Source organism: Heloderma suspectum, chromosome 6 (assembly GCF_057233095.1).
Source record: "Heloderma suspectum isolate Gila_16-S chromosome 6, 16-S_ref, whole genome shotgun sequence".
Taxonomy (NCBI): domain Eukaryota; kingdom Metazoa; phylum Chordata; class Lepidosauria; order Squamata; family Helodermatidae; genus Heloderma; species Heloderma suspectum.
This window is the reverse complement of record NC_139463.1, coordinates 109,963,226-109,987,962: the sequence shown is the minus strand read 5'-3', so window position 1 is coordinate 109,987,962 and position 24,737 is coordinate 109,963,226. Positions and strand designations below refer to the sequence as shown.

The 24,737-nt window shown below is 45.4% G+C and overlaps 1 protein-coding gene across 1 annotated transcript; it reads left to right on the top strand.

The window, feature by feature from the left end:
- The first annotated feature begins 408 nt into the window (after nucleotides 1-408).
- Nucleotides 409-18,474, top strand: LOC146342471 (vomeronasal type-2 receptor 26-like). Its single transcript, XM_084808562.1, has 5 exons — nucleotides 409-694; nucleotides 9,211-10,065; nucleotides 13,281-13,508; nucleotides 15,235-15,361; nucleotides 16,185-18,474. The coding sequence occupies exons 1-5, from the start codon at nucleotides 503-505 to the stop codon at nucleotides 17,081-17,083; spliced, it is 2,301 nt and encodes a 766-aa protein (XP_084664688.1). The 5' UTR covers nucleotides 409-502; the 3' UTR covers nucleotides 17,084-18,474.
- The last annotated feature ends 6,263 nt before the right edge of the window (nucleotides 18,475-24,737 follow it).

Sequence of the window (24,737 nt, the reverse complement as noted above, 5' to 3'; positions counted from 1 at the left end):
ATTGGGGGTGGGGGGCTTAGCGTTGACAGGCAGTTCACATCAAGAGGAGTCTTTCTCATTCAGAACACAGTCTGAGCAAGAGTTTCTATGACTGGCTCTCAGTGCTTGAAGTGATAAAGCAACTCTCCTTTAGAGCTGCCAAAAAGGCACAGATTGAACATTATCATGACTCAGCTCAAAAAACCTGCACTACCTGAATTTCTGCCAGTCCAAAAAAATAAAGCAAACAGAAAATATGAATAGGAGCATAATTAAAAGGCTTTGGACTATTCAATGACTATGCTTTGTTGTTGCTGCTGCTACTGCTGCTGTTCCATAGTCAACTTCTAGAATGTTATGGCAATTAAATGAGCTCATTCCTCTGATATCAGGTTGTAAGACTCTATGAAACTTTCATTGCAGCGTAATGCCTAAAAACTACCAATATGTCCTCGCCTTTGTTTATGCCATTCATGAGATCAGCCAGAATGTCAAGTTGTTACCCAACATCACACTGGGATCCATGATCTATGACAATGCATTTAATCCAGGAAGAGCCTATTGGGCCACTTTGGACTTGCTTTTCACAGCACAGCGATATCCCATCAACTACATCTGTGACAAGGAGAAGAGACCAATGGCCATCATAGGTGGGCTTACCTCCCAGAACTCCATCCAGATGGCCAACATCTTAAGCACATACAAGGTTCCACAGGTATGTGCCTCTGTGTAGAAGCATGGCCCTAACCTTAAGAAAGGGAGGTGTGTAGGTCCCCCTCAGAATTTGTGAAAGATTCCACTCAGTCCGTTGACCAGAGTCCAAATATCATGTCATTGTTGCTATGGATGTCTTGGAAGGAGAGTGCCTAAGCTCTTCCTAGCCCATTTTCTCCACAGGAGTTACAGATTTGGCCATTGTTGAGTGTTTTCAAACTGTACTTCCAGTATTTAGGAACCCTTTGGACCCCAGTTATCTATCGATAGCTAATAATACTCTTCAACAAAGCATACACCAAAATTAATTTTAGGTGGATTTAATGTAGTTTTTTTAGTAACAAAAATTAGCAAAGGAAACATTTTTTAATCAATTTTTCAATTTTATTAGAAATATACTTCTGGCATCACATCAAAATCTAACTTGCATAAAATAATCTAAATATATATATATTGTTAAACAGAGGTTTGCTAAGATTCTTATACCTTAATAACTTAACAGGAAATAGAATTTTCTAAACATTTCTTGTTTTTAGACTTCTAGTCTTAATAACTTAAAAAGTAGAGTTCTCATTCTAAGTACCAGGTTCCACATTCACAACTGAATAGGATATTCAGCTGACAGGTATAAAGGCCTGAAGGGCTTCTAATAAGCTCGTGCATTCTAAAATCAGCACATATTATACTTCTTTTGTGTAGAGATCCCCTTATACCTAATATTATCCACTGCCCCATAAATTAGTTCTCACAGTCTTAATTATCTAATTGCTATTAAACATTAAAAAAAATAGAATACAAAAATATGCTTACACATGCACGTTTCAGGTTAGATATGATCAATTTTGAATTATACCTTTCAGAAGATAACTCCTTACTTAAAATTTGTGAATTAAACCAAAGTCTATACTTCTTTTCTAGACTTTTTGATGAGTATAACCTCACACAATATTTTTTGATGATAGATAAGCAAAAACGCGAACTATCATTGTGACCTGGAATAATAAAGTCTCACACCTATTCAATACTAAAATAATTTGGTCCAGATGATAGAGCTTAAATTCAGCATTTTCTCTTTGAGTATCATCCAGGACAACTTGGCCATTATTTTCTTATCTCAGTTATCCAGAATTCATTGTGAATCTGCTTGTGAAACTCTACCTTCTTGTTAATACCATTACTGCTTTTTACTTATTTATATTTTAAATTCTGAAGTATTTATCATTAAACATTTGGCATTTCCAATTTGTAGTAAGGTATAATGTTTTAGGCGAGGTGGATGACATGTTTTCAATTGTCTTCCCAGCAAGCCCAATAAAGAAAAATCAGCTATTTCCTAACACCCCATGACAATGTGCTTCAGCTGAGCTGCAGAATTCAGAACCATGCTATTTCCAATGAACTCTGTTTTCCACCACCCAGCATAGAATCCATCCATAGAATCCATTACATATAATGTAAGAAGCTTCCGTATACATAGGGCATTGGTCTAATACCCTCATTATTGTTGGCTCAGCACTAACTGAGAGGGGCTCCTCACATTTCAATGGAGTAAAGAGATGAAGTCTCAGGATGTCAAAATAATATAGGTGGCTTTATTCCAAAGAGTAGCCCTCCATGTTTTGGCCCGGAGTATGGGCCTTCTTCAGGGGCTCGATTAGAGAATGGAGAAAAGGGTAAAAACACATTGACATTTAAATATATATATTAAAAAGTATAGAACAAAACATTCCTTTTAGAACAAAACAGTCATTTTAAAGACATGTTAATGATGTGAATTGTCACACTGCAAAATTGCCTGTGGTTACTTACTGTGTATGTGTGTGTGTGTGTGTGTGTGTGTGTCTGCAGAGATCACTGAAAATGATCAGGAGTTCTACACCCTACCAAAAATTCACAAGGGGTTGTTTCCATCACAAGGATGCCCTATACTTTGGGATTGTAAGTCTATCCTGCAGCAACTATCTTTATATCTTGGTCATCTCCTCAAAACCTTCATTGACAGAATTCCATCAGACATATGTGACCCCACAGATTTTATTGATAACCTAAAGTTCATCACAAGAACGGAAAGGATTGCTTGGTCACTATGGATGCAATATCCTTCTATACCAATATCCCTCTGGGTCAGGCTCAAATATTCACTTCGCTGGCGAATATCGATATGGCCGGCAGCCATTGCCATGCCATATTGCTGTAAGTCAGTCTCCAAATGCAAAAGGCATAGTGGGTGCCATTTGCGGCCTGAAAGCTGGTAGATTAGCCTAAATGCAAGTATTTATGGCTGCATTTAGGCTAATCTACCAGCTTTACATCCGCAAATGGCGTCCACCACGCCATTTGCATCCCTGTTTTTTGACGTGATAGGTTACGCAAATATTTGCGTAGCCTATCGCATGAACAGAGACACAAATGGCGTCCAGTACGGCATTTGTGTCCCTGTTTTTTGCTGTGTTAGGCTATGCAAACATTTCCGTAGCCTATCTCGTCAAAAAACAGGGATGCAAATGGCGTGGTGGATGTCATTTGCGGCTGAAAAGCTAGTAGATTAACCTAAAAGCAGCCGTAAATGGCTGCATTTAGGCTAATCTACCAGTTTTGCAAATGGTGACCACTATGCCATTTGCAACCAGAGACTGACTTACAGCGATACGGCACGGCAATGGCTGCCAGCCGTATCAACCTATGCCAGGAATGCAGAGCAGGTGGCCAGCTCTGCAGTATCAAAGCAGTGACAGATCCAACCCTGACGGATTTTGTGGGGAGGCAGAGGTGAGTGCTCCGTTCTGCCACAGGCCCCAATGGGGCCGGATGATTGGAATCCGGCCTCATTGGGGTCCGTGGTGGAATTCTCCCCCATCCCTAATATATTGATGATGTGTTTTTAATATGGAGGATTAATGAAGGTGGTTTGCCGAACTTCTTCAGATGGGTAAATGCTATAGATGTCAATACAAAATTTGATATACACTGCAGTTCCAGAGAGATCCGCTTTCTAGATCTGACCTTCCGATCAAAATACCTACTTGAAATATGATTGCTCACACCCTAGGCCACTGACACAGAATTTATCATATGGGCAGTTCCTTCGCTTACAATGAAGCTGTACCAAGGAAGATGATTTTGTACAAGAATCTCATGTACTGAGCAAACAATTGGTGGTTGAAGAAGACCCAAGGATAGTGATAGCTGACAGCTTTTGCAGAGCATGGAACAGAAGAAATCCTCTAGCCGAATAAATTGTAGTTTAACGTTTAATTATGTGAAAAATAATCTGGAAAGAATTGGCACATTATAACAAATATTGGGAGGTGCCAAGAAATGCCTATGGGCCTATTCACACGCGCACAGGGGGAGGGTCGTTAGGGGAACTACGGAGGCAGGGTTAGCAGAACCACTGCACGTGGGCCCATCACTTGACCAGGAACCATGTGGCACTGTGCAGATCTTCTAACCACCCCTCTGTAGTTAGCTGGTGAACTTACCGGAGTGGTTTGCTTGCATCCCGGCATCCTCCGTGATGTGAATTGGCTATCAGCGGCCACTAGTGTCCTGAATGGCCGCACAACCATAGAGAAAGTCTGCGGCAGCTAGAGCATCTCCCTCAGTGGCAGATGCTGTCGCTGGCAGACTCTATGGCTGCGGCCTGGAGGTCCTATGGAGCCTGTTTAAGCTACCAGGGGGCCTGCCACACATAACAGTAAACCACCCCAAGGCCCCTTAACCCTTTCACAGGGGGTGGCTTAGTAACCACACATGACACGCTAGCCCACTTTGGTTACTGGAAATTCCCCAATCACCATGGCTTAGCATGATAGGGATGTCAGAGAATTCTGCCACAGATCTCGGTGAGGCCGAATGCCAGTGCATTCGGCCCCCAAAAATCCGTGGTGGAACAAAGCCCCCCGCCCCCCCCTATCATGGCTAACACAGGCACGCCATTTGTGTTCCCTTTTTTTTGCCGTAATAGTCTGTGTAAATATTTACATAGTCTAAAACAGCAAAAAAAAAAAAGGAACGCAAATGGCGGCTGCCCTAGCCGCCGCCATTTGCGTTCGCTGTTTTGTTTTGTTTTGTTTTTGCCATTATAGGCTACGTAAATACTTACGTAGCCTATCATGGCCTCTGCAGGGACGGAAATGGCATCCCTGCTTTAGCCGTGATAGGCTACGTAATTATTTACGTAGCCTATCATGGCTATAATGAGGAAGTGAATGGTGGCCGCAAATGCGGCCGCCATTCGCAAGTCAGTGAGGACGGCAGCAGGTAAGTGTTCGTTGTTTGCGTTCTCTGTTTTTTGTGGATTTTTTGCCGTGATAGGCTATGTAAATACTTAAATACTTAAATACTTACATAGCCTATCACAGCAAAATACAGGGACGCAAATGGCGGTGGCTGCGGCAGCTGCCATTTGCGTCCCTGCAGGCTGCCCAGCAGCTGGATGTCTGGCTGCGGGTGGCCCCAGCTGGTGGCTCTGCAGAATCTCTGTGGAGTGGAGCCAACCAGAGAAAATTTGGGGGGGAGGGACAGAGCGCCTTCCCCTCACTGCGAATGTCACCCTTCGACAAGGTAAGTGACTTTCATACATCCCTAAGCATGACGTCTGAACAGGCCCTATGATTTCCTTCTAAAGAACAAGGAACATCAAGGACATGCCAATAAATTGTGCTGTGCCAAAGCCCCCTCTGCCCTTTCTCAGCCTCTTTGCTTCCCCATGAAAGAGGCTGCCATCTTTCTTCCTTTTGCGTTGGGTTGCTGAGAATTTTGGAGAAACTTCTCAGGGCACAGGGATTCAGTGCTTACCTTACTGTAAGGAGGTGGCCGGGGGAGGACTCTTTCTTTTCCCATTTTCCCCTGTTCTGGCTCTGCAGACTCCGGCTGCTTGAGCTTCTTTGGAAGCCCCCGAGAGGACTTCAGCAGGACCTCCCCCCTTGGGGCTTTCCAGTGCAGCTGCCTGCTGAGTGCCTAAAAGCTGACCAAGGAGTTATTGTCATTTTCCGCATGACTTTTCTTCTTGCTGCTGTTAAAAGTACTTTTAGGAGTGACAAAGCAAAACCAAAATGCCTCTCTCAGCTGTCAGGCACTCTGCAGGCAGCAGCACAGGGGAGCCCCAAAGGAGGAAGACTGGGCTGAGTCCTCCAGGAGTAGGGGTGTACAAAACCCCGCATACCTGGCTCCACCAGGCTCCGCAGGTGGGGGGAGGCACTCCATCCCTCCCCCCGGAATCCTGCCCAGCCGGCTCCGCTCCGCAGCCAAGCCGTGGAGCAGCCAGCCAACTCCGGCCGGCCGCAGCCGTACATCCGGCCACTGGGCAGCCCTGCAGGGATGCAAATGGTGGCTGTCGTAGCCACCGCCATTTGCGTACGCTGGGTTCCCCCCCCCCCGCTGTGATAGGATACGTATATACTTAGGTAGCCTATCATGGCCTCTGCAGGGATGCAAATGGTATTTACGTAGCCTATCATGGCTGAAGAGGAAGAAGCAAATGGTTGCCGCAGGACAGCCGCCATTCGCAAAGCAGCGCAGACGGGAGCAGGTAAGTGCTCCGTTTCGTGCGCCTTTCGTGGGTTGGGGGGGTGGGGCTTCATTCCACAACAGTTTTCAGGGGGCCGAATGCACTGGCATTCGGCCTCACCGAGATCTGTCGCGGAATTCTCTGACATCCCTATCCAGGGGCACTCCAGGAAGCTGGAGCAGCTGGAGAGGCTGCAAGGACAGAACGGGGGGGAAATGATAAAAGAAGGAGCACCCCCACTCTCATCAACCACCTACTTACAGTGTGGTAAGCCCTGAAGCCCTGCACCCTGAGAAATTTCTCCAAAATTCTCGTCCCTTGCCACAAATTTCCATGTGCAATTTCTTTTCACCCCTCCTCACAACGAATGGTCGAAAATAAACAGATTAGAAAATGCAGCACAGTGCTAGTAATAGTGATTGTAGGGAGCACAAGAGATAGACTACAAAGTCTTCCAAGGCGCTACGACAGCCACAGGACTCCACCTCATGGACATTGTGTACAATGTAGGGGTGTACAAAACCCCACTTACCTGGCTCCGCCGGGTTCCGCAGGTGGGCGGAGGCAATCCGTTCCTCCCCCCGGAATCCTCGATGGGGCAGGAGGCAATCCATTCCTTTCCCCCGGAATCCTGCCCGGCCTGCTCTGATCCACGGCAAGGCTGCGGAGCTGCCAGCCAGGCCAACCCGCAGCAGGGTCTCCAGCCGCTGCAGGGCTGGTGCAGACGCAAATGGCGTTCTGAGTAGGGGACACCATTTGCGTCCCTATGGTACCCGTGATAGGCTATGTAAATATTTACGTAGCCTATCATGGCTAAAGCAGGGATGCAAATGGCATCCCCTACATCATTTGCATTCCTGTTTTATCTGTGATAGGCTACGTACATATTTATGTAGCCTATCATGGGCTACCATAGGGACACAAATGGCGTCCCCTACTCAGGACACCGTTTGCGTCCGCACCAGGCAGGCAGCAGCCGGAGCCGCCACTGCCACCGCCGGAGCCACAGCCGCAGCCAGGTAGGCCCCGTTTCATGGGGCTTTCGCAGGGTGGAGGGCCAGGGGGCTCCGTTCCGCCACAGATTCCAGCAGGCCAAATTCACTGGAATTCGGCCCCCCTGAGATCCGTGGTGGAATTCTCTAACATCCCTAATAGCAAAGGCATTTGTTAAATGACCGAATCCAAAGATTTGATCAATCGGAAATGAATCTAACCTGAAACAATTGACGAGCTGCCTGTACTACCTGTTGGGTGATTTATGCCCTATGATTCTGATGTAACGAACATATTTGGGTAACATGTTCAGGCCTCTTAAAATATGAATAGCTGAAGATCTGTGCAATATTAGAAGCAAGAAACATGGCACCCCTTTGGGAGTACATTTTGTAGAACAAAATCACTCTGCAAAACATAAATGGTTCTGGGCTTTGCGAAAACTTTTTAGAACTCACAATAGGATTCTTTTTTTAAAAGAAGACTTGAAGCTGGAGTTTCAGCCTCTTCTGTAAAGTTCTGTACTTTTGACACGCACACACATCCTTCGAATATGCTGCATGTCTCGAAATGGGGGACCTTGTGCCTAGGGATGTACGAAATTGCCCTTATCTGTCTCCGCCAGGTTCCGCTGGGGGGGGAGGCAGTCCTTCCCTCCCCCCGGAATTCTCGCCAGCCAGCTCCGCTCCGCGGGGATTCCGCAGAGCCGCCAGAAGGCTCCGCCAGCAGCCGGACATCCGGCTACTGGCTAGCAGGGACGCAAATGGCAGCGGCTACGTTTGCATCTCTGTAGTCAGCCGTGATAGGCTTCATAAATCTTTACGTAGCCTGTCTGACTTTAAAAAAAAAACAAAAAACGCGTGTACGCAAATGGCGGCGGCTATGGCTGCCACCATTTGAATTCCCTATTTTGGCCCATCTTACTGTACGTAAATATTTACGTAGACTAAGACGGCAAAAATAAGGGGAACGCAAATAGCATAGCGGATGCTATTTGTGTTCCCCCTTATTTTCGCCGTCTTAGTCTTCGTAAATATTTACGTAGACTAGGATGGGCCAAAATAAGGAACGCAAATGGTGGCGGCCACAGCCGCCACCATTTGCGTACGCGCGTTTTTTGTTTTAAGTCAGACAGGCTACATAAAGATTTACGTAGCCTATCACATTGTTGTTGTTGTTTTTTAACCTAGCCATGATAGGCTACGTAAATCTTTACATAGCCTATCACGTCTTTTTTTTTTTTTTAACACTGGAAATGGCGCTGGCAGCAGCCACTACCGCCGAACTGCCGCCAGAGCCGCCACCGGAGCCGCCACCTGGAAGATCCGCCCCAGGTAAGTCTCGTCCCGGGGGGGATCCGAGGGGGGGGGAGGCCGTTCCGACACGGAGTTCGGGGGGCCGAATGCACTGGCATTCGGCCTCACCGAGATCCGTGGCGGAATTCTCTGCCATGCCTACTTGTGCCTAATCAGAAACTACATGAATACAGCGTGTGTATGTATATCTATATGAGAGAGAGAGAGAGAGAGAGAGAGACTATTGCATATTACCATCTGTCACAGGATTCAACTTGAAAACTTTGTTTTTCAGTGAGCTCTGTGAGCATTTATATATAAAAACTGAGTAAGTAATCAGGGGGAATTATGAAGTGTGACAATTAGCATTTTTACCATGTTTTCACTAATCTAGCCCCTGAAGAAGGCTGCTTCTTAAAATAAAACCACATACATTTTTGCAACATCCTGAGACATGGGATCATTTTGGATGTTCTCCAGTTTTCTTTTCCCCATGTTTTCAGACAAGGGTGTTTCCAGCTCTGCCTTGAGACACCAAGGGTTGAACCCCAGAACTTCTTCATGAAAAGCATGTGTGTGTAACCTGAGCTACAACCCTTCCCCCTGCTTACTGGAATAGATTAACCTCTCATGATTTGTTGGAGGATCACATTTAGTTGAATCAAGAAAAAAGGGATGTCTTTCTCCTTTCTAAAAAAAATGCTTTTCTCCTTTTAGCTTACGTACGGCTCTTTTGACCCCATCTTGAGTGATAAAACTCGATTCCCCTCTTTGTTCCGGATGATTCCAGATGAAGAACCTCAGTATCATGGCATTGTTCAGCTTCTAAAGTTTTTTGGATGGACTTGGATTGGCCTCCTCATTTCAGATGATGACAGTGGAGAAACATTTCTTCGAACTCTGAGACCAAGGCTCCTACAGAATAATATCTGCATTGCTTTGACAAAATCAATTCCAACTGTGACAAGTCGTGCATCCAACGAGACCTTTACTAACATACTGGGAAGGATATCTTTTACTCTCTGGTTGCACAAAATCAATGTGTTCCTTGTCCATGGGGATGGTCAGTCTATGGAGGGCTTACGAATAATTCTAGAAAACTATGAGTTTTTTAAGAAGCGTCCAATGGAAAGGGTTTGGATCATAACAGCTCAGTGGGATTTCACTGCTGTTTTTCCAATGAATCAGTTCTCAAGGAGATCCTTCAATGGGACATTGTCCTTCTCACTTCACACAAATGTGGTGCCGGGATATCAAGAGTTCCTTGAAACTATAAATCCATATAAATCTAAGATTTATTTCATCCATCAGTTCTGGTGCACTGCATTTCTCTGTTCACTCCCAATATATAACTTATATTTTCCAAACAAGGGCAACTGTACTGGGAAGGAGAAGCTGGGGAGCCTCCCTGCATCTGTGTTTGAAACAGGGATGTCTGGCCAAAGCTACAGTATCTACAATGCTGTTTATGCTGTAGCACATGCTCTCCATGCCATGTATTCATCAAGGGCCAAACAGAGGGCAATGCAGATGAGAGGCAGATGGAATCTTTTGAAACTTCAGCTATGGCAGGTAAGACAAGGATTCTCTTACATGCAGACCGGGAGGCTGCAGAGCAATGGAGAGATGTGTAATAGAATGAATACACAGCACCCCCAGCCAACTCCTAGTGATTACGTAGGCTCAAAAACACCACCAAAACAAATTCAAAATAAATTATACAATGCCCTGAGAATGAGGCAGAAAAAGGGAAACCTCTTTCATGCGGGAAGAAAAATGTCAAGGAAATGGAGGTCAGATTTTGGTACAGTGTGAGCTCCACCTTGTCACTATATCTGGACACAATCCTGCCCCCTCACATCTGCTACAGGACGTTCAAGGAAGTAGGAGTATTATAACCATCTACATTAGAGACATGATGTCTCCACAATCACCCCTCAGAAACTGAATATTAGGAAGACCCTGGGGAAGGTGCTGAACCCTGAAGGATTACAATCAGAGCTCAGCCAAATTTCTCAGAAGACACTTTTCTCAGAAAAGTTCCGAAATTGTCCTGTTCTTACCCACCCCTCCAGATACCAATGCCCATTTAACAGAAAGGTTCCAAATTTTCTTCACCTCTCCTCCCCACAATGCCCTGGAATGATTTTCTCGCCTGAGGAGAAAAGAAAGAAGTTGTGCTATATGGATGTGTGAGAATTTCATTTCTATTCATAAATCACTTGTAAATGCCCCATTCACAATCCCCAACATGAAGGAGAGTGCATTTTCTTCAAAAATGGTCGCACATTTCCAAACTTGTGTTTGTGTTCACAAAACATATACTTGAAAAATGCATTAACTTTCTCTAAACTTACTGCTTTCTCAAAATGCATAAGCTTTGGATTATCCATGCTTTAGTTTATTGGGGAAATTTTTAACGTTTTGGAGTGAGCCAATTGAACTGCCCTGTCACAGATTACTGAACAAAGTTTTTGTCTTGTTGTCCCTTTTTCAATGTCTGTATGACAACACAGACACAGTTCCATTTCTTCTTAATTCCTTTCCTTTGGAAGAATTGGGCCTCACCCATGCAAAAGGCACATGTAGGATTTACTTTTCTGCATTGGACTGGGATCTGGTGAATAGTCAAAATTAGGCCATTGCCATGGTCTTGTCAAGGGACATTTGGGTTTGTTCCTGCTCTGCACAAGCATCAACACCCAGATAAGAATCTTCCTAAGAGCATTATGGAAGCATTCAGTTTTGGAGGGCCTAGGTATCTCCCCCTTGGATCCTTTCCGGTGGTGTAGAACTTGGGGTTAATGGGAGCAATTGCTAGCAATTGATAGGAAGTCAACATGATCAGTGGTGGCAAAGGAGTCATGCTGAATCGGGCCAAAGACAGGACAGAACTCATTTCCAGGCTTATCAAGTGGTGGTGGCGAAAATTTTCTGCTCTGCCAACCAGATCCAGCTTAGCTCTTCAGGTCAGTGGGGGAATTGTTAAGGCACAGACTGGAACCCCCAAGAGGTGAACTATCATATTTAGTTTTGAAAGGTGAGTAATGGGAGACATGATAAAGGGGTCCACAAATATCCATGGTGTGGAGAAAATAGAATGGGTGTGTTTTTTTTTCTCCCTCTCTCATAATACTAGAACCTATTCTATGCTATTTGCATTCCCCTTTGTTTCGCCATAATAGCTTACGTAAATATTTACGTAGGCTAAAACAGCGAAAAAAAGGGAATGCAAATGGCAGGCCCGTAGCCACTGCCATTTGTGTATGCTTCCCCCCCCCTTCAGGCTGCCCAGCGGCCGGATGTCCGGCTGCAGGCGGCCTTGGCCGGCGGCTCTGCAGAATCTCCGCAGAGCGGAGCCAGCCGGATTAGGATTTCGCTCCGCACCTCCCCCCCACCATGAATCACCCCGTCGAAAAGGAAAGTGACTTTCATACATCCCTAGTATCCGGTGGCTCTCCATGTGAGCCACAACGCGGATTTTCCAGAGTTCTGGCTGATGTGGAGAGCCCCCATGGAGACTGGAGGCTCCTGCTGCAGACACCCATGCGCCATGCGTACAGAACAACAAGCGTGATGCAGGACAGGGGCAGGGTGGAGCATAGGGGTGTGCGAAATCTACTTACCCATCTGCTGAAGGGGTCTGCGGCGGGGGGAGGAGATCCGTCTCTCCCCCCAGAATTCTCCTCGGCCACTGCCAAACTTCTGGCCTCGGCAGGTCTCTGGACGTGAATGGCATCCAGCCCAGCAGTTGCCATTTGCGTCCCTTCCCATTCCGTGATAGGCTACGTAAAGCTTTATGTAGCCTATCACGGAAGGGGAAGGGACACAAATGGCATCCGCTAGGCAGGACGCCATTTGTGTCCAAAGACCGGCTGCGGATGGACCCTGCCCACACACACCTGCAAAAGGGGAAGTCATGCCCACGCACACCTGCACAGATCCACATGGGAGAGCCATTTCCAAATCACTCTCTAGACTAGGGGTCCGGAACCATTTTCAGCCTGAGGGCTGCGTTCCTTCCACCTGCCAAGAGTGGGTGCAGCCAGAGCAGCACTCTCTCTCTCTCTCCCCCCAGACTTTCTTTGGGTGCTTATCTGCATGTGTATTCTTTCTTGCAACCCCCTCCTATTTCTACCCTCCTCTCCTCCACTTCTTGGGGCTGTGATGGAGGTGAGGTGAACTAGTGACCCAGGAAGATATCACTCTCTTCCTTGATCACTGGCTTGTTGAGTTGGATTCCTCACAGCCCAGTGGATCAAGAGACCCGATGGGCTGCACCTGGTCCACAGAGCATAGTTTTCCCATCTCTCCTCTAGGCCATTCAGAACAGAGTCTTTTGGCCAGTCTTTTAAATACAGAGTGTACAGCCATTTTGGATGGAGTTCCTTCCAAGGAGTAATTCTTGTTGCTTCTATTTTTAAAGATGGTACCCTGGCAGAGGAGAACTGGGCTCCTCTGAGATTATCGTTCAAGGACACGGATCCTGAAGCTGGACCTGAGCACTACCTCAAAAGCAGAACCTTCTGGGGATTCCATCAGGAGGGTCCACACATATGTAACATTAACAACATTCATCTCCTCTTCAACAATAGGGAATTTTAAAAAATGTTGCATGTCTGTTTTTGCAACTACAAAACCTTGAAAACTCACTTTCAGTGATATTGATAAGAGTGGCCCAAGGATTACTCAGCTCAAAGGTCACATCTGAGCAAACTTCAGAGATAGAGCATTAACCCTTCCCCCACATCATCTGACAGAATATAACCTTTTCTCTTTGACTCCAGCTTCATTCTTTTCTGAGAAATATCCGCTTTAACAACAGTGCTGGGGAAGAAATCTATTTTGATGACAATGGGGAAATGGCAGGAGGATATGATATTGTCAACTTGGTCACATTCCCCAATCGATCATTCCAGAGAGTCCAAGTTGGGAAGATGGATGCCAAAGCTCCGGCCAGAAAACAGTTAGTCATTAATGGAAGTGCCATTGTGTGGAATCACAAGTTTCAACAGGTATGGATATTTTTTTCGATGATGCTTTTAGCATCTCTTTACCTGTGAGTAGGGAGTAAAATGTCACCCTTCTTCACTCATTGGGAGTACTTATTCTGCCTCCAAGACTTCCAAATGTCTGTCTGTCTGTCTGTCTGTCTGTCTATCTGTGGGCTAATAAATGTGTTATTCCCCCCAAACCACAACAGTGATTCCCCAAAACTGTTATTCCCCCACATCACAATTTGCAATCACATAGCAGATGGTTGAAATACCCCCTGCACAGAAATTCTACAAGCAGTTGCATAATTTTGGCTTGCGCACACTTAGTTTTAGATATTAAAGGGGTACAGGAGTGCCCCTTTTGCTAAGGGCTCGGGTAGGGTCACCGCCACTCAAAGCCATTATAAGCCTCAATATTTGATGGCTTATAAAAATAACCTCTGTTGAACTGATACCTAGAAACTTTGCATCCATGATCTAGCTGCAGGTTTAAGACTACAGTTAAGGCTCTCCCATGTTGGCTCGAGCTCTACAAAGCTAGGAAATTGGTCCTAGGCACTCCATCCTCCCAATCTGGATTTGGGCGTCAAAGACCAAGGATACGTGTGCGTGCATGGAGGATAACTTGTAAGTACAGTTTTGTGACATTGCACACTATCATCACTGATCACTGGGCACATCTGTTAGCTTCCAATTTCCTGGCCTTCTGGAGCTTGAGCCAACATGAGACTCTCATCTCTGGTCTTTAACTGGCAGGTTTCTTTAATCACTGAATATACATCGCATTCAAACATTACACTCATGCATGGATGTTGGGAGTTCTGAGAGATATCATAAGCCCTCAAATGAAGGCCAGAGAGTCCAAATGTGCATTGCTTTCAGATGCCTGCCTGGAGGAAATATGAAGATCACGTGAAGTGATAATATGACGAAGAAAGAAACCAAGCAGCCACATGATGAGGGGAAACATCGTTATGAATATAGAATGTCCAAAGAAGGGATCCAAGAAGAGGGGTAGCGCTTTTTACTGATGGCCAAACTACACATGATAATAATTGTGTGAAAACAATCAACATGTACAAAAATCATGCAAATAATAAGACATTGGAGAGCCTGAATAGCATCAGGGACCATCGGGCAGTTCAGAGGTAAAGTATAACTACTTCCTCTCCTGCCTTGCCTCAAAAGAAATCCCTCTCCCCCCCCCTCAGGTGCTATTTGTATCAGGAAAGAAGCCATTGGCACCAACGCAAATACCAACTTGGCTGCAGAATGATCCCTGTAGGGGCCATTGTAAGGACTGTGACACAGCAGGGCTGGCATATGGCATTGGCATCATTTCTCACCTGCTCAGGTCCACACCCACCACCAACACTTTGAGCCTGCTTCCATCACCGCTTCTTCATCTTGCTTCCCTTGCTTGTTTTCCCTACACATGTAAGCAGGGACCAGGGTGAGGAGATAGAGCAGTGTCTCCAACGTTCATTGCACCCTTTCTCTCTGGGGCGTTGTATGCATTGGATGGAGAGTACAAATGAGCAGGCAACAGTGACAGCACTGAGGTCGACTTGCCCAAGGGTCCTCGAAGAGTTGTAGCAGGCACAGCCCTGCAGTTCCAAAGCTGCATGTCAATAGGTCTAGTGTGGTCTTGAGTTCTTCTGCAGGAGGGTTGAATTTAAGAATTATAACCATGAGAAACCTGTTCATTTCCCCCATTGACCACCTTCTTTCTACTTGTCATTAGACAGTCCCCCACGCCGCCTGTGTCGAGAGCTGCCACCCTGGTTACAGCAAGATTGTCCAGCAGGGGCAGCAAATGTGTTGCTATGAATGCGCTCAGTGCCCCGAAGGGAGCATTTCAAACCATACTGGTGAGGACAAGAGTACAGATGCTTTAACTCTGGGCTTACGTTATTTCCTATCACTTTTTTTTCTGCAACAGTATATGAAAAGCTTTAGTAAACTTCATCTTGTTATGGAAGAAGTCAATGAACAGCCCAGAGGCTGTATCCAACCAAACAGTTTTTCAATAGAGAGCTTGTCTTCTTCCTTTTCCATGAGCTCAATTCAGCCTCTAAAGAGCTTTAAACAAGCTTAGGACCCCAGATGTTGTGGACCTATAACTCCCATTATCCCTGGCCATTAGGTATCTTGGCTGGAGATGATGGGATTTGTAGTCCAACAACAATGGATGCCCCAGGGTTGGAAAGGGTTGTGTAAAGGTTCATCTAGGAATTGCTCTGTCAGCTTTTCCATCAGAAGAACTAGAATAATGATGTCCCCTTGCAATATGTTTTTTCTCACATTACACTTTCTCACAGAAAGCTAACATCTGTAATGCCATCCAAAGAGTGCAGCACTAAAACTAAGATACCCAATACCAAAACACACATGAGCAGTACTTAGTGTTTCTCCCCCCTCCAATTAAAACTAGGAAAACCATGTTGCAGTGTAATGGTAAGCAAAGTTCACATACAGAAAAGAAAGATCTGAACACGACATTCTTGCTGTGGCTTTGCACATTCCTAATGCAAATATTGTAGAAAACCTGCCCAATAATTCTCACTTGGAATTGGCAAAAGATTCTTCACTACGTTTAACAAAGTGTTATTATATAACTCATGGGAGGTATGATTAATGGATCCCTGATCAATCCAGGAATTGGAAATATTGAGACCTTGCTTATTATTTCAGACGCAGAGCAGTGTGAGACGTGCTCAGGAGATCAGTATCCAAATGAGAAACACAGTCAATGCATCGTCAAGCACGTTGTCTACTTATCTTACGGAGAGCCCCTGGGAGCAGTTTTGGTTTGCTGTGCCTTTTCATTTTCCGCAATCACAGCTGTGGTGTTGTGGATCTTCATTCGCTACCAGCATACTCCCCTTGTCAAAGCCAACAACTGGAACATTACATGTGTCCTGCTTTCCTCTCTGTTGCTCGGCTTTCTATGCTCCTTCCTATTCATTGGCTGGCCTGGAAAGGTGTTCTGCCTTCTCCGGCAAACCGTGTTTGGCATCATCTTCTCCATCTCTGTTTCTTGTGTGTTGGCTAAAACCATGACTGTGGTGCTGGCCTTCATGGCCACCAAGCCAGGAAACAGGATGAGGACATGGGTAGGGAATCGACTGGGAATATCTGTGGTTGGCCTTTGTTCTCTTCTTCAATCTGGCATCTGTGCTGTGTGGCTGGCAACTGCTCCCCCTTTCCCAGAGTTTGACATGCACTCTCAGATCAGTCAGATAATCTTTCAATGCAATGAAGGCTCAGACACCATGTTTTACATTGTCCTGGGTTACATGGGGCTCCTGGCCATCATCAGTTTCAGTGTGGCTTTCTTTGCCAGGAAGTTGCCTGATAGTTTCAATGAAGCCAAGCTGATCACCTTCAGCATGTTGGTGTTTTGCAGCGTCTGGCTATCCTTTGTCCCCACCTACCTGAGTACGAAGGGGAAATACATGGTGGCCGTGGAGGTCTTTTCCATCTTGGCCTCCAATCTTGGTGTATTGGCCTGCATCTTCCTTCCCAAATGCTACATTATTCTCCTGAGACCTGAGCTGAACACCAGAGACCAATTAGCAAGGAAAAAATGATTCCAACACTTCGTTCTTCAGAGGTTTTGTTATTCTTGAGTCATTTCTGTTTATTGTATTCCTATATTATTGGTGAGAGAAACTGTATAACAGTTTAGACAATGCAGCAGAAATGGATGCCCTTCAGCCTCAAAAAGGTGAGCCAAAGCCCAGTGGTCAGACCAAAGAAGAGAAATATATGAAGACAGCGGCCACATTATTCCTTGTAAATGTGAGAAGGTGTGTGGGAGGACCTGAGGCCTTTTTGACCACCTCACAATCCTACTTCTAGTCACCAGGTCAAGTGCTTTGATCAGTGTCTCTCCTCACACTGCCACTTTTAGGCTCTCACCCACAACCCTCTGTTTGTGTATTGTGATGCTTCACAACTCTCTCCATTGCTGCCACCATTCATATATACAAACCTTTACTATTTACATATTGTGCATGTGGAATCACCACAGTGCGCACTTCTGAAAAATAAGCACAGAAATGACCACTTTTCTCTTCAGAAATGCATCCTTTTTCTGTTTGAATACACTGAAAAATAGGTTGAAAATGACAACAAGAGCGAGCCAAAACAAACTTGAAAGTGATTTCCGGAGAATATAGGTGAGCTCGAACATTGGTGGTTCTCCCATCCCTAGGACATGACAACACTCATTGCTGACCACCACATGCAGCTGAACACACTGACCCTTCCTTCCTCCGTCAGTCTTGGTTATGAGCAACCCCAAACCTTTGAAGCTACTATCTCTGAACACAACAGCTTTCCCCATCATGTTCCCCAGGATGCTACTAGAAGTACCAAAGAAGGCCAAGAGGGCATCCCCTCTGAGGAACTGAGAATGATATCAGTGGGACATGCATGAGAACAAACTAATAATCTAGGCCACTAACTTGGGAATTAAAAGTGGTTTTAGCATGGGAATCTCTCCTCTCTCCCATACCTGACCATCAAACATATTTTACACCCTAGAACAGAGGTGGTTAACTTATGGCCCTCCAGACCTAGTATGACCAATGGTAAGGGATCATGGGAGTTTTAGGCCAAAACATATGGAGGGCTAGAAGTTACCCACCCCTGTCCAAAGTATATGTGAGGTATCCATTCGCTCTCCTACTTGGCATGAAAATCCAAGGCCCATGGTAAGGTGCTTTACTGGGAATGGGGGAGAATTTTGCTTGGTTTGTATTTTTAAGTGAACTGATCAGTTCCACACTTCCCAGAATGATGTGTGGATTGGAACACAATTATCTTTCAGTTTTTGTGATGCATTTCTCAGCTCAACCATTGTGCGCAAAAATGCATGTATTGGGGAAATTGTGTATAAAGTGTACATATTAGAGCAAGCTGCAAAAAAAATGCTTATGTTTCAGGAAATTGTGTGCAAAATAAAGGCAGATATTGGAATGTACGGATTTATGATTTGATAGATGCAAAACTTTCACAGACTTGAGAAAGACTGATTTGTCCATCTCTAATCTTTAATGATGTCCCCTGCATTTCTGATATACCTGATATTGCATTTTGCACTCCGTGCGGGCTGATTGTAACTCTCCCAATCCCTGGTCAGATGCTTCATATTTGAAACACTTTGAAGTGTTGAGCATAGCTGGCCCTAGCCCTGGAGAATAAGCATCCCTCTGTAACTGTGCAAAAATAATAATAATAATAATAACAACAACAACAACAACAACAACAAAAATTACAGAAACAACATCATTCACCTTTGGCCTTTACTGGAATCAAACCTGCGACCGTAGTAATATTAGCACCACACTCTAATCCAGGGGTTGTCAAATCTCCCCTTTGCAGCCACAATTTGCTGATCCAGAGGAGCTAACTCAGGTGTGGGCTAATTGTTGGTGATCCAGATGTTTTGGCACACAACTCCCATCATCCCTCACGATTGGCTACATTGGCTAGGGCTGATATAAATCATAAGCCAAAACATGTGGAGGCCCACAAGTTGCCCACCCCTGCTCCAAGAGGAGGACTTGATATGTTATAATGTTTTCTCCTCTGCCACATGCCCCTCAAACTATTCTTGCTCACCTCATCTCATGGCTTCTCCTCTGTTCCCACTTATTAGCTTGTACAGCCAACCCCACCTCCCACCGCCACGCTGCTGTTTCTTTCATCCCACCCACCTGCTGGAGCAACTGAATTGTAAGTATAGGCCCCACCTATTGGTCTCCCCTGTGGTCTAGGTACATGTAACCTCTTGCCAGGCAACACTGGTTCACTCTAGGAATGCTCAAACTCAGCAACACAGCTGCTGGGGCATTGAGTTCTACTTCCTAGAGGGGCCAGGCATGGGTCAGCACTTTTCAGCAGAGCCTTCTTCAGCCAGATGAAATTGACATGCTCCCTTGTTCGTGGGCCTGCTGCCTGTAGGGTCACCACCAAAGAACATTCCTCCTGGGAGGGCTTGGGGGAGCGTGTTAAAGATGACAAGGACAACTCACTTATCAGAGAGAGAGAGAGAGGAGGAGGAGGAGGAGGAGATGGCTCCTCCAATAAATTCCTGACTTGCGTGGAGGATAACTTCCTCCTACAGAAAGTAGGGGAAGGAACTAGAGGATTGGCTATCCTTGACTTGATCCTAACCAAAAGAGATGACTTAGTGGATAAAGTAGCAGTTCCAAGAACTCTGGGGGAAAGCGACCATATTATACTCGAGTTCTTGGTTCTAAAGGAAGCAAAAGTTGAGTGCAGCCAAACGCGTGCCCTGGATTTTAGGAACACCAGTTTTAATAAATTCAGAACAATGATAAATAAGGTCCCATGGCAAGCAACTCTAATGAGAAAAGGAGTCCAAGATGGGTGGGAATTCTTAAAAAAGGTAATTCTAAAGGCACAATTTAATACAATTCCAACAAGAAAAAATGGTGGAAGACAACAGAAGAAGCCAAGGTGGCTTTGCAAAAAGCTTAGAGATGACCTGAATATGAAAAAACCACAATCATATAGGAAGTGGAAGGAAGGACAAGCAACAAAGGAAGAGTACAGGCAGGTAGCACAGAACTGCAGGGATGGCGTCAGGAAGGCTAAAGCTGAGAACGAACTGAGGTTAGCGTGGGATGCTAAAAGCAACAAAAAGGCTTTCTTCAGCTATGTGCACAGTAAAAGACAGAGGAAAGAAATGGTGAGTCAGCTATTAAATAAGGATAGCAAAATGTGAAGCGATGACAAAGAAAAGGCAGAGGTGCTCAATTCCTACTTTGTCTGTCTTCTCCCAAAAGAGGAACTATGAGTAGGGATGTCAGAAAAATCTGCCACAGACCCCAATGAGGCTGGATTCTGAAGAATCTGGCCTCCAGAGTCTGTGGAGGAATGGCACAACTCACTTCCACCTCCCTCAGGAACCATTCGGGGCCGGATCCTCCTTGCGGTGATTCTGCGGACCTGCTGCCTGGCTCCATAGTGCTAGCGACACGTCCGCCATTGCCATGCCATATCACTGGCTGAGGGCTCACTCCAGATGCAAATGGCATCCACTGCACCATTTGCGGACATAAAGCTCTTAGATTAAGCTAAATACAGCCATAAATGGCTGCATTTATCTTAAACGTAGGGCTTTATGGCTGCAAATGGCATCCACTACACCATTTGCATCTGTGTTTTTTCATGTGATAGGCTAGCCTATCGTGGGAAAAACCACAGATGCAAATGGAGTAGCGGATGCCATTTGCATGCGTCTGCAGTGAGCCCTTAGCCAGCGATACGGCATGGCAATGGCAGCCGTATTGCTGGCGCTACATGGAATCGCCACAGAGTGGAGCTAGCCGAAGAGGATTTTTTTTTGGGGGGGACCAGATCATCCCCTGCCATGAACAGGCTGAAGGGGCAGGATTGCAGCCTGACATCAACAGGCATATGGTCAAGGAACACCTAATTACTTTGAATGGGTTCAAATCTCCAGGGCCAGATGAACTGCATCCTAGAGTAATAAAGGAACAGGCAGAAGAACTCTCAGAACCACTGTCTATTCTCTTTGAGCAATCAGGAAGGACGGGTGAAGTGCCAGATGACTGGAGGAGGGCTAATGTTGTCCCAATCTTCTAAAAGGATGAAAAGGGGGAACCTGGGAACTGCAGACTGGTCAGTCTGACATCAATCTCTGCAAAAATTCTGGAGCACATTATACAGCAATCCCTCTGTAAGCACCTTGAAAACAATGCAGTGATTACTCGAAGCCAACATGGATTTGTCAAGAACAACTCCTGCCAGACAAATCTGATCTCATTGTTTGTTCAAGTAACCTCCTTTCTGGACTGTGGGAATGCTGTGGACATAATATACCTCGACTTCAGCATAGCTCAGCACTGGTTAGGCCTCACCTGTAGTTCTGTGTGCAGTTCTGGGCACCGCACTTCAAGAAGGATCCAGACAAGCTGGAGAGGGTTCAGAGAAGTGCAATAAGGATGATCAGGGGACTGAAAACAAAGCCCTGAGATGAGAGGATGAAAGAACTGGGTATGTTTAGCCTTGAGAGGAGAAGACTGAGGGGAGAGATGATAGCACTCTTCAAGTACTTGAAAGGTTGTCACAGAGAGGAAGGCCAGGATCTCTTCTCCATCATCCCAGAATGTAGGAAACAGAAGAATGGGCTCAAGTTACAGGAAGCCAGATTCTGGCTGAACATCTGGAAAAGCTTCCTGAGTGTTAGAGCAAGACGACAATGGAACCAATTCCCTAGGGAGGTCGTGGGCTCTCCCACACTGGAGGCATTCAAGACGAGGCTGGACAGCCATCTGTCAGGGATGCTCTGACTTGGATTCCTGCATTGAGCAGGGGGTTGGAGTCGATGGTCTTGTAGGCCCCTTCCAACCCTACTACAAGAAGGAGGAGAAGGAGGAGGAGATGTTCTCTGGCTGTTGAAAATGTGAAAAGACAGCCTGTCTGTATTGTACTTCATACCAGCTGATAGAGTTGTGGGCTTATTGCCTATAGATGTGCTTTGAAAAGGAGGTAGTGAAGGAGGGAGCAGCCACTATAACAGGAGAAGCGGATATGGCAGGGGGAGGCAGCCATTTTGTCATATGGGAAGGCAAGACCATAGGGTGTAGGTTGCTCCACATCTCTCTCTTAATTCAGAGAGCATGAGTGGCCTTAGTACGAGTCTCCCATGGAGCACTGCTTTTCTTTGCTAAATCAGGTAATGGGAAAACAACAGCCATCCAGGACTTGGTTCTGCATGAACTTGCTGAACTAGCTTATACCATGGAAATATGGTTTGACGGGACTCAAGGGGTTAATCTGTCCCAGCTTTGTCCATCTGGGTTCTCCATGAAGCATCTGGCAATACCTGCAGAGGGGAAGGTGCACAGCTGGGTTAGCAATGGGGCTTAGGGTGCTGTAGCTCCTGGACCACAATTTCAGGGCATCCACAAGCTATCACAAATTCACAGTCTTCAACCAAGAGTAATAATGAAGTATGTACCCATTGTAGAAACCTCTAAATATATAATTCAGGCACAATTTGGTCCAAACATTTTGTGAAAAATAAATATGCCTGCTGCCACCCTTCAGTTTGTTTAGCCAATGAGAGATGTCACAGTCACAGTGTACAGTGAACACTTGTGTGCAAAAGGGATTTCTAGATTCATTTTGAACCCTATTAAGGGTGTGTGTGTCTACCTATGGAATAGTGCTTTCTGAGACAGTCATAGATAACAACTGAAAAGTCTAGAATCTTAATGCAGCTGTTACTGGGCAGATATTATCTGCCTCAGACAGCCGTGTGGGAGGAGAGGCACTCCACATAGAAGCATGGAGACCCTGTCTTCCCAAGAAAGCCTCCCTGAATGGTGGTCCTCTGTGACATGGTGTAATTCCAGTGCATGCTTAAGAATTAAAAACATGGTTGCCAAGGAGTATCAATAAATATATCGATGTTATCTGGTCTGATGCGGTCTGGCTAGCCACACTGGCTACAGTTCTCAACTGGTCATCCATGGCCTCATTGTACTTTCTCCACTTTCTTCCCTCCCAGAAAGTTAGACCCAGTGCAGGACACGCACCATGTTCCCAAGGGAGTAAATTGTTGAACCCTGTCACTGTCCCAAATGAAGAGCAGGCTTTTTTTTATGGTAGGATCACAAATCACATAGACATGTTTTCTCTGGCTTCCTCTGGTTGTGCAAGGACTTGAGAGCTTCGGGAAGGGACATTATATACCCTGTCATTAGCCAAAACACTATACTTGATTTCTGCTTCTGGAAGTCCACGATTAGCCAGAAGCTACTGAGAGGACTAATAAGACAATCAGCACAACAACTTGTACCCTCAGACTATAAAGACACGTTCTTTGAGGCTGAAACCCTACGCACACGTACTTGAAATAAGCCCCATTGAACTCAGTGGGACTTTCTTCTGCACAGATGTGCACTGGATTGCACTGCAAGTCTACTATTGAGCCACAGGCATTGAGGAGGTGATCCTGAGGCTGGTAGGGCTATCTGAAATGGAGATTTGATATTTCATTCGTTAGGCAAATTCTCTGGGATGGAGTCTTTGTCTTGGTAAAGACTGTTTAGTCTTTGAGGGATGTCAAGAGAGATTCAGCTCACAAGCAGACTGCCAGTTGTGTAGGTGACTGACAATGCAGGTGTATATCGGAGAGTGGGGACAAAATCTGCTGGCATTCAGGGTGATTTTCTTACTGCTCTTCCTTCTGCTGACTCAGACGTTAAGCAAGGCTTTGAACCCCAGGTGCAGCCAGCAGGCAAAAGCTCAACACCATTTCCCTAGATCCACAGATGATGTTATCCTTGGTGAATTTGTATCCATTATATATGGTGAACTGTCTGTACACAACTTTATGATGCGTCCACACTCTTCCTCTAAGGCATAGTAAGTAGCACTTTGTTGGTTCAAGGGACTGAGGTGGGCCTTTTTGCAGTTTTCTGACCTGCTTAAAAGAATGCTAGTACAAAGCACTCCAGTGTTGCTTCAGACTTAAGTCTTGTGTGCACACATGGATGCATATCAATTAGTAACAAATGATGATTTGCATATTTGCATTTATTTCTTTATTACATTTATTAATCGCCCATCTGGCCAGTCAACCAGCCACTCTGGGCGATGTACAGCAATAAAAACAGTTATACAATAAAATTCAACATTAAAAACATCACATTTCTAAAATTACCCTAGACTACCCCAAATAGATCTAGAATGATCTAACATGATAGAGCGCGGACATCACATCTGACACACTGCTTTTCATTGGAGTCTGTTTACATAGAGTACTCAGCAACTCATCATCAAGTGCACAGTAGTCAAGTTTGTGAGGAGAGATCAAACAAATCATATGCAATTGTGAACCAACAGCAATTGATCAAAATTTTACAAGAGTTACCCCACTGCAGAATCATGGAGCTGGAAAGGGTTTTCCAGGGTAACTAGCTGAATACCTGGTATACTCCAGAAAATCCAGAGTGAGAGCATCCTGAACAGGTGGCTGCTTCCACCCCCCACCCCCTGAAGACATCCAGCAAGGGAAACCTCACAACCCCAAGTATTTGGTTCCATTGCGAAACTGCTCTCACTGTCAAGAGGCTATTCCTAATGTTCATTCAGAATATACCCTCCTATTAAAGTCCATTAGATCTATCATTTTCCTTTGGGGAGTCAGAGAACAAGCCCTTGCCCTTTAGTCAGTCA